Raw genomic sequence first — 16,340 nt, 5'->3', positions numbered from 1 at the left:
CCCCAGTGTGAAGCAGAGAAGTTGCCTGGAGGTACAGCCATCTCCAGCCACTTGGCTCCATCTCTGTGCCACCCCTCCCCAACAGCCGACAGGGGCATATGCATCCTATAAACCAGACCTCCAAAACCTTTAGGCTATTCCCATTTCTTTCCCCTGCCTCACAAAACCACTGCTGGACATACACTAAAGGAAGGAAATATCACAGGGGAAAAACCAAAATCAATTAAAAGAAATTTGCAAACCATTGTGTGAAAGAGCATCTCATTTAGAGCGGCCAGTTTTTATCTGTAGGGCGAGTAATTGCCGTACTATCACAGCAGTAACATCATGCATCAGAGAAGGTGACAACATTTTTAGGGGTATTTATTGTATGCATACTAAATTCAAGACTGTACCCCACAAATTAATTTTCAAGGGTGACAGAAGTCAGCTGGCTAGAGCTGTTATTGCTAATAGCTAGAAAAGACCCACTTAATCACTTTGCATTATTATTTGTAGAAGATAAAGAAACATTTTTTTCACTAATAGTTCCATGCCTGTTTCACCTCATTTTATCTTGACTGCAAGATCTGTTTAATTTCATTTGATCAGTTTTGTAAGGATCTTAGAACTACCATATTTTTATAATCTTGTTACATCCATAAGACAAAAAAACGATTATTTGCCCCACCATTTCCCAGATGGGAAACCAAGACAGAAAGAAATCAAGTGACTTATCCAAGGTCACACTGCGATTCTGTAGCAAAAATGGAGAATTAGAAACCTGAACTCGATTTTGAAAATAGCCAAAAGAGGAAATTTCCTCATCAAATCAACAGGGATTCTACAGACCTGGACATCTACCACTATGTTTTTAAATAACATACAGAACTGTGGATAACCCAGCTCTGAATGGGCAGATCCTGAATATCTCTCAGGTGAAAAACAACAAGCAACTTCTCTCACTAATAAATAAAACCAGCCTACCACTAGTACCAGATGGGAGGAGCCTGAAGTTTAGCAAAAGCACTTGAAAGTGTATCAATTGCAAGTTTTGAAAATTTCAAACAGTAGGTCTGCATCACAGCTGTGTCTCTACGAAGAGGAAAGAAGTGGTAGCAATCATATTTTAATTTTTTTCTCCTAAGCCTTAGCAGAGCCATAGTAGAATCACAGAATAGTTAGGGTTGGAAAGGACCTTAAAATCATGTGGTTCCAACCCCCCTGCCATGGGCAGGGACACCTCACACTAAATCATGTCACACAAGGCTCTGTCCAGCCTGGACATGAACATTGCCAGGGATGAAGCATTCACAACTTCCCTCAGCAACCCATTCCAGTACCTCACCACCCTAACAGTAAAGAATTTCTTCCTTATATCCAATATAAACTTCCCCTGTTTAAGTTTTAACCCATTACCCCCTGTCCTATCAATACAGTCCCTAAGGAAGAGTTCCTCCCCAGCATCCTTACAGGCCCCCTTCAGACACTGGAAGGCTGCTATGAGGTCTCCACTCAGCCTTCTCTTCTCCACGCTGAACAGACACAATTTTCTCAGCCAGTCTTCATACAGGAGGTGCTCCAGTCCCCTGGTCATCCTCGTGGCCTCCTCTGGACTTGTTCTAACAGTTCCATGTCCTTTTTATGTTGAGGACACCAGAATTGCACACAACACTCCAAGTGAGGTCTCACGAGAGCGGAGCAGAGGGGCAGGATCACCTCCTTCTACCTGCTGGTCACGCTCCTTTTGATGCAGCCCAGGATACGGTTGGCTTTCTGGGCTGCAAGTGCACAGTGAAACCGGCTCATGTTAAGTTTCTCATCAACCAACACCCCTAAGTCCTTCTCCACAGGGCTGCCCTGAATCTCTTCTCTGCCCAGCCTGTAGCTGTGCCTGGGATTGCTCTGACCCAGGTGTAGGACCTTGCACTTGGCATGGTTAAACTTCATCAGGTTGGCATCAGCCCACCTCACAAGTGAGTCAAGCTCCCTCTGAATGGCATTCCTTCCCTCTAGCGTATCAACTGAACCACACAGCTTGGTGTCATCAGCAAACTTGCTGAGGGTGCACTCAATTCCACTGTCCATGTCACCAACAAAGATGTTGAACAAGACCGATCCCAACACCGATCCCTGAGGGACACCACTCGTTACTGGTCTCCACCTGGACATTGAGCCATTGACCACAACTCTTTGCATGTGGCCATCCAGCCAGTTCTTTATCCACCGAGTGGTCCACCTATCAAAATGATGTCTCTCCAATTTAGAAGCGATGATGAGGGAGAACAGTCACTTCTGATCACTTATGTGTGGTTTGGCTGTATTAGCCACTATTAGCCATACAGTACTCTGGATTCTTATTAAATATTAGCTTGCTTTGGGAAGGCTGTCTGTGTCATTTATCTTATAAACTTTATCAAGTCCCCAAGATGTCTCTCCAATTTAGAGACAAGGATGTCATGTGGGACAGTGTCGAACACTTTGCACAAGTCCAGGTAGATGACATCAACTGCTCCACCCCTGTCCATCAGTTCTGTAGTCTCATCATAGAAGGTCACCAGATTGTTCAGGCAGGATTTCCCCTTAGTGAAGCCATGCTGGCTGTCACCAAGCACCTTGTTGTTTTTCCTCTGCCTTAGGGTGCTTTCCAGGAGAATCTGCTCCCAGATTTTGCCAGGCACAGAGGTGAGACTGACTGGTCTGTAATTCACCAGGTCATCCATTTTCCCCTTCTTGAAAATGGGGGTTATATTTCCCTTTTTCCAGTCGTCGGGAACTTCACCCTACTGATACGATTTTTCAAATATTATGGACAGTGGCTTAACAGCCTTGTTTGCCAGCTCCTTCAGGACCCGCAGATGGATTTCATCAGGTCCCATGGACTTGTGTATGTCCAGGTTCTTAAAGATGGTAAAACTAAAGGGAAATATCCATCTCAAAGTTCTGTACATTTCAGACATGTTGTTCACAACATATTACTGTTAAGTGGTGAGTTATTCAGCACTGTGGTACGTCTGGATTTTTCTGTTAAGTTTTTAAAAGTATTCTAAATAAATTACTCAACCATCCTCTCCATATGATAATTGTCAATGCAGTTTTGTTTGCAACTGTGTTTAACAGCCTCAGGGACTTCATTTTCCTCCTGTCCCAGCTGGGCAGGAAGGAAGCAGGAGTGCACAAGCAACGCAACAGAAGCCTACAGAATTAATCCACCAACTTAAGGGAAGGAGGTTGAGGTTGTGCTGGGAATGGGACATGAATGAACTGCTGCCTTGTTAACTACATTCTAACCATGTGAAGCAAATGTCCTACAGTGGAAAACAAGAGGTGTTTTTCAAAGACAGTTTCAAAAGGTGTGAGAGTACAGCAACTATTTATACACAGCCAATTATCAACAGCTGTTTATTAGATTAAAACGTGAAAGCTGATCTGACAAGGTGTTTGGCTTAGACCTCTAAACTTGAACAGGGGAGCCAAAGAGATCTGAACATTTTTGACAAGACGGACATTAACATAAGCTTTAGACTTATGCAGTGCTAATGTGAAGAGCAGGTATGACAAACTAAGTCACTGGCTGCATCCAAGCTATGGTTTCCATCTCTTTTCCAAGCTGTGTTGAAGTACATTGGCAGAACAACATCCATCAGGTATGTATCAATTGCTGACTACAGCAGTATTTGCCCTCTCCAAAGATGATACCAGCAGAACAGTCAGATCTGCATAAACATTGCATTAATAACAGACTGGGTGAAGACTGCATTTTAATATTGAACTGCAGCTGAAGTACTGACTTATTTGAAGGTTCAGAGAAGCTTCATCAGTTGCTAGCATCGACAAATACTTCAGTACCTACTTATAGGGGATGCTGTCCACACACTTTAATGTCACAAGTCTCATGCTAGGATCTCCCCCTTCTTTCCCACCTTTGGAGTTAGGGGATCAGTGTTGTAGTCAACACCAAAAGTCATTCCATGGTTAGGTAAGGGCTTGGGAAACCAGCCATTGCTAGCACATACAAACCCCCACAAACAGAACATTTTGGAGATCAGAGCAGAGACACCGACTGAAGAACAGGCAATACCACATCTGCCTGTGCTGGTTTCTCTCACACTACAAATCTATCTTAATGATTATTTACACTTCCCTCTTCCAACCTTCCTCCCTCCTCTTATGTAAACATGCTATAAATACAGACTTGGCATAAAGCCCATCAATCTACTACTCAGTTTCCCCCTGTTCTAAAGGTCTTTCTCTGGACAAGCTATGATTTAGCTCCAAGTTCCTGTAAGCCTGAGCAACTTCTTCCAACCTCCATCACCACTAATGTGACACATGCCCTTGTGATACTGGTGAGACACCCATACCATGAGAAACCAAATCCAAATTTCATCATGACTCACATGGGCTTCTTTATGGGCATCCTTCTGCGGCTCCCATGAGACCTTTACAGGTTCTTCAGAATTTTGGAGGGAACACTGACGGAAGTCACCCTATACTGTACATGCCATCGGACCTTGCCCTGAACAAGACCAAGACCTCTGGCCAATGTCAGATAATCCGTCACTATAAGCTACTTGCATCCAAGCCAGATATTTATTGTTATTGATCTGCCTGGTCCCAGCGAAAGACTTTTGTTCTCCCAACCCGGGACTTTGACCTCAATTAAGTTATGAATTTCAATCCGATAGACTGCTCCACTTACCCTGCTGCTCTCCCTGACTGGATTAATTAGAATTAGCTAGGCTGGGAGTCACCCCGAGTGCCTCATGGATCGTGTTATTTTAATAATAAATAAAGAGACAGCAGCAGCATACAAGGAAGGATTTTGAAAGATTGTTCATCCAAGAGCATCATTCAGAACCTGCCAATACTAATTTCTCTGAGTTTGATTACCTCATTTACTTCTTTTTATTTCTATTCATTAATTGAGTTTTATCCCCCATTACTTCAGCTCCCCAAATGTGCCCTTCCTATAAAGGAACCAGATACACACTTTGCTGTTACAAAGTTTTATTACTGCAGCTCATCAAAAGTATAGTTAGCAGGAATGGAATAGTCATTAAGCATTTAATAATCTAATAGTGCTGAGGAAATATATATATAATAGGGGAGGGGGAAGGGAAAGGAAAAGAAAGGGACAAGGCAACCCTGTCTACTGCCATAAAACGTGCACTGAGGGCTCTTCATACAGATAGCTAATTGGCTGGTGGACAACACCAAGTGTCTTCAAGAAGGTAATATCTAACACAGGAGAAAACGCATACAGCCATCAGGGTGTTTTCTGACATCATAACAATGCCTTTGGAACGAGCCAAAAATGGGTTGAATACCAAAGACATTTGACTGGCAAGGGGAAGTTTCTGAACTAGTGAGTCGGGGCCTGATAGCTACATTATCCTTATTACTTCTCTTTCCCTATAAAAGCAATTACATACTTGAAGATGTCGGGTTGCCCAGGCCTGTACTGAAATGGATTGTCTTGGCCAGCCATGTCACAGACATACTACAGAGTTATTGACCCATAAATGAACACTTATTTGTCATGCTCATTTTAATGTTTAATTGGCTGGAACAGCAGAAGCAGGTTTAGATGATGGAAGTTTACCAATTCTTTCAACACTGATGCCCAGCTTGCAGACAGCCAGCTCCTAAGCTGAGAACAAATGTGGCAGACAACTTCAGTGCACTTTCCACCTTCATGTAAGTTCATGCCATTATTTTGCGAGAAAACCTTCACAGGACAAGGTGATTTATACCAGCTAAGATGAGCGTTGTTGTAAGATGATAGAAAACCCATTACAACATGGGATATCTAAGCTGGGACAGGTCTGTTAGATAAACCAGAAGGTCAATCCAGGATAGGATTTATTTGTTTTGTTGCAAAAGAGAGCAATTGAGCAGTCTCTCTGTGAGAGACAGAGGGAGAACGGACCACCAAGACTTCTGCTATCCTTCATACCAGCAAGGATGCCTGTTCACATGGATTTCCAATAGCCTTTTAATAAATTCTCTCACCAAAGGCTATTAAATGATACTGTCATAGAGAAAGAGGGAAAGTCTTTGCATCCTTTATAACTGATTGCAAAAGTAAAGACTGAATAGGAATAAACAACAAGCTTGCACAACTGCTGGTGATCACTGGAGTCTCTGAGGCATATGGCAAGAGCCTGGGCTGTTCAGCCCACAGAAATGAACAGGGGAAGCAGGCCTGAGAGTGCAGCATCCAAGCCTGTTAAGCCAAAAGCTGACTATAAGATGCTACAAAAGGATCTCAGATTGACAGGGTAAAAATAATGCAGATGAAATTCTGTGCTCATAAACACCAAGTAACACACATGTGAAAAAACAATCTTTAGTCTAAATCCACAGCAATGGGCTCTGAACTATCTGAACTAGCTATTACCTCTGCAGGAACAGATCATGTGTTATTATAGCCAGCTTTATTGTAATACCAGTTCAGTACTCAATGGTAGTTAATAAAAGGCAAACAATGAGGAAGCATTTGGGTAGGGAAAAAAAAGAGAAAGTAAGAAAACGTCCTTATATTGCTTTATTAAACTTCATATTGCATTTACAGCTTGGGCACTAAGAGAAGTGCTACTCCCTTCACCCGAAAGAAAATACAGAAGAAATTATTCAAAGAATGACAATGAACAAAGTTACCCAATGGGTAAGCTTCCAAATAGGGTAGGATTAAATAGATTAAACTCCTCAGTCTGACAAAGAAGTGATCAAGGGGACTCAAGGAGGCCAATAAAGTCAAAAGCAGGACAGAGAAGGTAACTGAGGGAACAATTACTGTTTCTTATTACACAAGAACGATGGGCTCTCACATGAAATGATTGTGGCCAGTGCAAAGCAAATGCACAGTTAAACTACAGAACTCCCGCTGGCATAAAAGGTTGGAAATCCAAAGAGGGATGAAAATAAATTTATCAAAGAAAAATTCAGAGCACAAAGATAATGCCAATGGTTCAGGAAGCCTCCAACCCACAGACTCTGGGAAAATACATGAAATGATCACTGTATGCTTACCCTACTCTGTCCCCTAAGCATTCACTCTTCTCTGCCACTGGAGACGTGATACTGAGCTAGAAAGACTTCTGCACTGACAGGTATGCTCATGGATGCAGAATTAGGATTTACAAGTTGAGAAACAGGAACCTCTTAAATTAGCTTTGCCATTTCAAGTGCTCTTTTGCCACTTAAAATTCATGGAATCAAGAAACAGCTACGATCACAAAAAATCTTATTTAAAATCTAAGCAAAATAAGCATAAAGAATTATTTCCCTGACACCTAAAGTGTTAGAACAATCTTATTTAGGAAAACTACCACAAGCACTTTGAAGCAAAGCCTGCAAATTCAAGATGCCCCAATGATGCACTCAGAACTGGGTTTTGTTTGGTTGGTTTTTTTTTTTTTTTTGGTTGGGTTTTGTTGTACGTGGGTTTTTTTAGTTTTGTTTTTTAGAGCAAACTGGAAGACACAACTGCTGACAACAGATGAATACAAAATCCCATTTGGAAAGTAAACCCAGAGTCGCTCTGATTGAAAAGTCCTCAAGGAGAATGTGAGTGGCAGAATTTAACTCCATGAAACCAGGGAAAGCTTTTTCAAGAGGCTGAATAAAAAAAAAAAAATGTTCTAGGAACCTAGGAACCATGTCTCCTGAGCAACGAGTGGCTGATTGGCAGTTCCTCTGACAGGGAGAGGTGACACAAAGGCTATAGGAAATGAAGCAAGGCTAGAGACCATTCCTATGGTGATTAGAGATCATTCCAATGGTGATTCATTCGCCTGAAAAACCAGCTCTACTGCCGGTGGTATCCTGTTTGTGAAGTTAACCAAACACCTTAATGAGGGGCTAAAGCATTTTCAACAATGACTTCATGAATTACAGGTGTTAAAACATGCTTATTTCAGAGAGACAAAGTGACATGGGGCCATCCCATGTCCTCACAGGGAAGCATTCAAGCTGAGGCTTTTTCCTGCCTCTGCAAAGACATATGAACGCATTAGGGAGTAAAACACCTGTTTCTTCTCTGCAGCAGAACATATGCAGCACCATGATGCCATCTGCACTGACCTCAAAGCTCACTGATCCCGTCCTCTGCGTATTTTGAGTATCAGCAGAAATTCCAGCCATTATACCACAAAACAGCTGTGCTGGTCAGGCACGGAAACAGGCACAAGGCTCCCAGCTGCTGAGCTAAAACTATATGTCTACTGCCAGGCTGCATTCTCCTGCACCAGCAGGGTCCACGGAAAGGGCATCCCTCTGCACAACACAGCCCTCAATACCAGGTGATGGCCACAAAGCCATGCACTGTCACAACAATCCACTAACATATGCTGCTGTCCTCAGCCCCAGCTTTAAACCCTGCATTTTGATTACCCTGAAAGAAGCTTTAGGTCTTGAGGGTAGAGCAGCAAAAACCACTGCCTTTTTTTTTTCAGGACCAGCCCTTGGATTTTTCTTTTCAAACAGCTTTTGCATGTAGTGGTTGAAAGGACTGTGTGCAGACCCTGAAATCACTGCTGGAACATCACAGAAGCCTGCAGCTGCTTTCTCAGCTGGTGAGCCTGCTTTGCAGGCAATGCTGCATGCATACTGCCTGAGCAAGCGTGCCAACTGCTTTGCTGCACCAGCAAGAAAGCAATGATTCATATGTCTACAGGGAGCAGAAGAAACAAAGACTGTACATATCAAACTGGAAGATGGGAAGAAACAATGCAAAAAAACCCTAGCCTGCACAAGCAGAAGCAAGTATCACCTGTACAACCTACAGTTTCCGTTGATGAGGCTTGAGGTGTCTTCAGTCTGGAGACTGAACTGGGGATAAATCTCTGCATCTTGACACGTATATTCAGAGCTGCAAATATTTTGCAAATGTTTCTGCTGAAAGGGGTTTTTCTCCTAGTAGGTAAAATCAGCATCTGCTGAGTGGTGACCATTTAACATTCAACCTGCTGCCAATCTACATTCCACAGAGAGGCCCACAGGAGAGACATGGAGCTGTGCCACTTCTAATAACTGTGTGACTGGCACCATGTCAATGCTTTAATGTAGAAAGCTACCCCCTGTCACTAAGCAGATCTCTCCTTTCTTTTGGCTAATGGCTTTCACACCCATTGGCAACAGTGTCAAGACTAAAGGTGTATGAGCCTGCAGTCTTCTGAGATCTGCCTGGCAAAGCTGACTACAGAAATACTAAGACAGGGACTGGAGGGAGTGGGTATAAGAGAAGAAGAAAACTACCACGTTTAATAATTCTGCTCTCATTGCTTTGCATTTCATCTTCGTTTAAACAGTGTCTCCATCTATTTTACACTCTACCTTCCTACTGCAGCAATGGTCAATTCAGCAGTACCTGCAACATCCTTTGCTTACTGCGAGCATAAGTACGCCAAACCTTCTGCAGCAATCATCAGATTCAGGACAGGATCCCTTCTGGCTTTATGAGCCAAGCTTTTAGCATATTTAGGGGAAAATTTATACCAGGGACATTAGCTGCAAGGGCACAAGGCTCAGACATTTTCCTTTTTAATCTCAGCCAGGTTCAGAGAATGGCCACAATAGCAGAGTACTTTAGCAGCTGGCATCCTACTTACAAGTGTGTTTGTGCTGATCAGCTTGCAGCAGAGGTGGTAGGCTGCATGGACACACACAACATATTCAGTGGGGAGGGGGAAAGCTGTGTAGATACAGCCTTGGAACTTTGGTCCTTGGTCAGAAAAGTCAAGATGCCCACACTGCTGCAACATCTCCCTGTAGATACAGAAAAATGAGGGCATGACCTATATTTGGTGTGAGAGGCAGCAAATGAATGTGTGTTTGCTAAAACCAGCTTAATTTTAAAATGTCTATGCAATGACTCCAGTACAAGGCCCATGCAAAGACTGAAGCAGTTTGTATTCTTGCTGTGAAATCAAAATGAGCAATACTGAAAAAGGCAGGCAAGCAGCCCTGACTTTTCCTTGGGTTTTTTTTTCTTGCTTTTTATTCTATATAGACACAATCCTTTTAGAGTCACACAGGAAAATAGAAAAAACATACAAATAAAACCCAACAGATCACCAATCTTAGCAATCTCCAACATATCCATAATTTTGACTTCATTTTTAGCTAATGGTGGAAATTAGTCTTTGGATAGTTGATAAAAATCAACCTGCCTCTGCTGGGTTAGGACCATGATCTGTGGCCCAGCAACTACTTCTAGTACAATTGATTTTCCTTTTTGGCAACCAATAGGCCAGTCAATAATAATGTTGTTTGAGAAGGATTGAGTCATGAGGGAGATGAACCCTCCCTGTCATTTATTATGTTTGCATTGTCTTCATTTGAAAAGATTTTTTTTTTCCCCTATGAGGATGTGAGTTAAAGTATTTTTAAGGGAATGGCTACTCCATGTTCCCCCTCTGACTCACAAGTGTGTTAGCATGCAAATACACAAGAGGAAAGTGGCTGCCTGTGAGTGATGTGCTGCAGGGGACTGGGAAAAAAAGACAAGCTGGGGAGGCATCCACATTCTTCCTGCTACTCTAGACATCTTTTAGGAAAAAAAGAAAAAGAAGGAAAACAAGAAAAAAATCCAGCTAACTCAAAATTACACACAAGAAAGCGTGACTTCAGACAGTTCTGCAGCCTTGCATGAATTGGTTCAAGATACATTGATATACATATACACAGATAAATTAGCACCAAAAGCAACCAGGTCTTCTCTGCAGACAGCACACACACTAGGTGCTTTTCACTGAAATGACTGATATATATTAATAAAATAAAAATAAAAAATTAAATTAAATTAAAACAAAATAAAAATCTGCATATACTAGCAACAGTTTTCTAATCTGATGGGTTTCAGCTTTCCTTCTCAAGTTGCCTTGTCAAACCTCCAAGGGTCCATGGGTGACCCTTGAGAACTTGTTGACAAGCAGTTGGAAAGCTCAGTACAGTGATCTGCACCTTTACTAGGAAAATGAAAGGTCAAAAAATAAAAACTGAAGACAAGTTATCGCTTTTTTCATCCTTATCATAATTATAGCACAATTTTAGCATACACAGATTATTAGCATAGCACTGATGATTAACAGAACTGTACAATGACGTAGTTTAAAAATCATAAAATATCTAGATACAATTTTAACTCAGCTGTTCTACTACATAGATATGTACAGAGCTCTCAATTATCTATCCTGTGCCAAGAGATACAGTTCCACTTAAAAATAACAGTATTTATTTGAAGACTTGTTCAAGCGGCCAGATAGGCTTGAAAATCTTTTTCAAAGTGAACTGATTTGTGGCAATCACTCCAGGGTAGTTCTGCATGCATTCCCAAGGGAATATCCTGAACACACAGATTATTATTTTGGAGCAGAGTACCCACAAATGGAACAAGGTGCAGCCACAGCAAGTCCAGGAGGAGAGTCTATGGTCTTCTGTTTTGATATCTTTCTCTCTCTCACTGAATAATCACCACACTGTGATGCCCTTCATCTTTCTTAAAACAGCACTAATAATTTGTATACCTGCAATGCTCCCTGCATAGGACAAGCAATCATGTGGGACTTTTGCACCAGAGGACAAAATCCTCCTTTTTAGCTCACTTACTTGCCTTGCTCTTGCAGAAGGTGACCAGTCAGACCCTGCCCCAAGAGCAATCTTCCACCTAACAGTGTGTAATCAGTACACTGTGCTTAAACTTCTAAATACACTGAAGAAAACCCCCTGAAAGCTTGTTGAACATCCAGTAGCAGAGCCGAGTTCTGCTGTCTCCTCCACACTGGTACTGCACCATCAGATACAAATGAAGACAAATAAATTATCCAACCAGGCCAGCTTGCTGTTCCTGGCAGGGGAAGCACTGAGGATGCCATGGCACAGCTGCAGGGGAGTGCAAAGCTGGGATGCAGTCCTGCACAATTTGCATCCAGTGCCTCCCCAGAAAACCTCCTTTCCAAGGCCAGAGAAAACACTGCAAGGAGTATCTCTCCCTGTAGGGGAAAAAGGTTTTCCTTTGTTGCTCATCCTCTGCAAATAAAGCTTATCCATGTCTTCATATATTTTAAAGCTAGAAATAGATATTACAATCATGTTGCTGAGCTACTTCATAACTGGTATGAATATATTCCCCTTCCTTTTCAATTAGAAGCCTACATTTTAGGCAAACAGTTCCAGTGGAAAGAGGATGTTTTCAGACTGAGCCCCAAGTTCTGGGTACTTCCAGCAGAGCTCCAAAATACCATATCACCACCCACTTTGAAATGGCCTCTAGCTCTGAAGATTTAGGTAATTCAATTACACAAATGCTCCTTTGTTCTACTTTTCAACAAAGTAGAGCAGCCTGTTGCCTTTCTATATCCCCTTGCCCATGGCAATCGCTTACCACCTCTTTTCAAATGTGCTATTAGAGTTAATTATTAACAATCAGAGAACTCAATGGCTGCAGCTTTTCAGTGACTTTAGTGAACTACCTTTTTGAAACTGCAGTACCACTGTTTAAAACAGCCGCTGGACCACTGCAGTGCACATTGCAGTGTATGTTTATTCCTAGAATTTAAGCAGTTTTGAGTATGCTACACGAAGGAAGAGAGCCAAGCAACCTCTCCACCTGCTCCCAAGCTGTCCGTTTATCAACAAAGAGCAGTAAGTTGACTCCTGCAGAGCCTCTTGATCCAGAGGCTGCTAGTACTTTGACAATAGATAGCACAAAGATAACTAAAAGCAGCAAAAAGTGAGTAAGGCACATCTACGGGCACAATGAACTGGTATGCTTTGCTCCAGGTGGCCTAGCAGAGCACCACCGTCACAGTCTGCTTAGAGCAGCTAAATACCTAAGCACATTCCAAGAGAGCCAAGAAAGAGCATTTATTAAAAAGGTAATGGAAGAGAACATAAATCTGTCGTGCTATTTGACTAACTTTTAAGAAGCATACTAAAAACACAGGCAATTAAAAAAAATAAACTGGTTTACAGCATTTTTCTCCTTCACTACCTGCTCATAATCAGCATAATCCCAGATTCATTCTGTATCTTTCACACTGCCTGCATGTAGGTGCTGCTGCAAAATTGAACAAGACAGAAAAACACCTGAAGAGCTCAGTAGTGGGTGGAAATTGCAGAGGCTGCTTGCACGCCCTGGGCTCTGGCAGAGATGCAGCCTGTGAAGGGAACCTCTACTGAGAGCACTGCTCTGAAGTAATAGTGCCACTGATTCAAGTTGCCAGAGATTCCCTTACACTTAACCCCCATAACAGGCACTGTGATGTTTATGACCTGTTAAGAAGCCAGGCTTTTTCCCTCTCCCTTTTTCTTCTGATTGCTCTTAAAATTCCTTCTGCTCTTGCTTTGGATGAGTTCTTACAGGGTAAAGGTCAAAATAAAAAAGAGAAATAAACATTAGGTCACAAAGTCTTGAAATGTTATTGCAATTTATATATGACTGAGAATAAAAATGTGTCTGCTTTCTCTGGGAACATACCCACATGCAAACAGAGACCTTTCTAAAAATTCTCCTTTATTACCTTGGTGGGGGGAAAAATTAAAAATCAAAGATTGATTTTCTTTTTACGGCTATTATTAACCTTTTGTTACTGACCAAAAATCATCTGGTTAGAAAATGTGCAATAGATCAAAAAGTAAAAAAAAAGATAAGAATTTAACAGAAAATGAATGCTCAGGGAAAACCAAGATGACTCTCCCTTCAGCCTTTTATTCTACGAGTCAGACTTCACCTCCAAAGAAACGAGCCAAGTGTCAAAGAGGGGTGACTTTTCAGACTGCTGCAGTGGTACAGCATCCCAAACAGAACTATCTCCCAGGCTGGCAGGGCAAAGGGGACTGGCAGGTGTCCGCCCTGACTCCACCCTGATTTCAATACAAAGCTATTCCCACATGTATCTGACATACACTCACTTGCACCAAGTGAAAGGCAACAAACTAGCCTTGACAGTGAGGCATGTAAAGCTCACCATTTGTACTGGCTACACTGCCCCTCTTCCATGTAACGGAAAACTCTCACAAAATCCATTACAACTGAAATCACCCAACATCTAAGCATGAAGATATGGATCTCCCTAGCAACTGTGAAGCCCTGCTTCCTAATGCAAGGCAAAGGCAAGAAAGACTTCTTTTTACAATAATTCCATGTGTGCTAAATACCAGCACAGCTATTTCTAGCCCATGAACCTTACAGGTCTGCTGACAAGTCTTCAGATTGCAACTGTGCATAAGGTTCACCTCTTACAAATTCCTGAAGCATTTATCACAAGGCTGCCTAAGATCTCACTGGTAAGAGCTAGCAAATTTGTCAGCAGATGTGTATCTATGTCCAAACTGGGCAGGAGAGCAAAGCCAGTGCGTGCCATACTGGTAAAGAGCAGTCAATCATAATTCAACAGAAATATGTTGGACAATTACTTCCAAACATGATCTCATTTACACAGGTCAACCCTTAACTACAAGCTGACAAAACTAGGAGCATTGACTCATAAGCACACGCAGACTCAAGCTGGCTGGCCGGAATGAACCACTTGCAAAGCACAATGCAGTTCACAGTCTGGTCTATTAAGGTACCATAAAACTGCTTCTAGTTAAACTCAGACACATGGGCTGTAAAGCATAGTGGCTAAAAAGCTGCTTTATGTTAAGTCAAACTGTGCTAGAAACAGTGACCCCCAAGGGGATGAGTGGGGTATGTGAGCATGGAAATGGTATAAGCTGTTTGACTTTGCCCTCAATCAGTACTGAGATCCTACCGTAGCTGTCATATGCCCACCACATTGTGACATGAAGCATCACTTCCTCCTGTGGCATGCTCTGCCAAAACCAGGCACTTACCACGTGCTTTTCTGCTAGGCAAAGTGGTATTCTCTTTCCATTAGTTTACTAAGTTCTGCTGAGAGTGTAATGTTACAAAAAATACACTGGAAAATGCACTGTCTGTAGGAATCTATCGAATGTCTCATGCACAGGAAATCCCTCTTGCCATCAGTACCACAAGTCACATTGGAAGCCACAGCCAATTTACAACCAATTTTACTGCAAGAAGTTTCATCAGGAATGAAAAAGGCCCCTTATTCCTATGTACTTTGTGCAACCAAATTCCGTTATTTTTCTGAGGTTACCTTTTTCGATGTTCTTCTCTGTGATAAGTACCCTGAGAGAACTAGCTATGCAGTTTTGGGAGAATTCCATTTAATGTAAAACATTTGGTCAAGTGGCTACATAACACACTGATCAAATTAAACTTCTTAGGCCTTTCTTACCTGGCTGTTAACGTCAGCAGCATGTTGTAACAGTACTGAAACCAGCTCCTTGTGTCCTCTGTCACATGCCCAGTGAAGCAGTGCCCGACCCTACAATATCCAGGAGAGAATTAACAAAGCAGGCCAAAAGAAGCACAGAGAATCACAGTCTTGCTATTAAGTATTGAGTACCAATAACAAAATTACCAGACTTTAAAAAAAAAAAAAAAGCTACATTAGTATTAGTATGTAACATATTATTACTCCTCATTCGGACTTACAGAATAATTATAGAAGTGTTAAAAGTGACACACACTTCAATTTTTATTAATTTAGCAACTGAAGTCTCACTGCATGTCTCTGCCACCACAGGAGGACCATGCAATGGAAGTTCAGATCTTCCTGTCTGTAAAGGACACAGGAATGAGGCTTAGGACGTGCCTGAGGGCAGACCCACACAACTGAAAGTCCAGATGGCCTCAGAACAGGCTAAGGAAGTAGTAAAGTGAAGCCAGGCTTTTGCAGTTGGATTCATGGGTGCCTCTCTGAGCTAGAACAGCAAGTGTGGCACACTTATAGGGAATTCCTTGGAATCACCCTGTAGATAACGAGAAAATCATCCCCCCAGCTGTGACACTGTCAATTCAATCTGTGTTTTCCATTATGCTACAGAAAACAGTCACAGACCTTCACAGATGAAGTCAGTTAAATTAGCCCATGCCCAGTTACAAATGTCATGACAGAGCAGTAGGGAACAAAGTAAGGAACTAATTTATCTACTAATAATAACTATGAAACAATTTTCTGACCACGGTGGCAAAACAGCAGGAGTGGCAGAAGACACCTGCAACCAAAGCTCATGCTGCTTCTGCTGGATATTCTTGGGCAGGGCAGCAGAGGTAGAACATGTTTTTAAGTCAGGAAATGAAGGCTTTTTGACCCAGGAAGTAGCTAATTTTTGGAACACATAATTTTAATGTTACATTAATTAACCTTGAGTTAGAATGAATATTCTGACAATGACTTTCTATGGAAATACTGATTATACCCATATGTCATTTAATGATTAATGTTCCTGTACTCAACACCACTATTAAAGTCTAAAAGGAGGAA

The 16,340-nt window shown here is 41.9% G+C and overlaps 1 protein-coding gene across 5 annotated transcripts in view; it reads right to left on the bottom strand.

The window, feature by feature from the left end:
• ACBD6 (acyl-CoA binding domain containing 6) overlaps positions 1–16,340 on the bottom strand; it is a 90,318-nt gene that overhangs the window by 33,067 nt on the left and 40,911 nt on the right. For all 5 annotated transcript variants that reach the window (XR_004080309.2, XM_031047296.2, XM_031047295.2 and 2 more), the window contains exon 6: positions 15,249–15,338. Coding sequence is in view for 4 of the 5 variants with exons in the window: in XM_031047296.2 (XP_030903156.1) it covers positions 15,249–15,338 (90 nt within the window). In the remaining variant the exon portion in view is untranslated. The remainder of the gene's footprint in view (positions 1–15,248; positions 15,339–16,340) is intronic.

Source organism: Melopsittacus undulatus, chromosome 6, assembly GCF_012275295.1.
Source record: "Melopsittacus undulatus isolate bMelUnd1 chromosome 6, bMelUnd1.mat.Z, whole genome shotgun sequence".
Lineage (NCBI taxonomy): Eukaryota > Metazoa > Chordata > Aves > Psittaciformes > Psittaculidae > Melopsittacus > Melopsittacus undulatus.
Note: the sequence above shows the minus strand (reverse complement) of the source record. Positions and strands in the feature narration are given on the sequence as shown.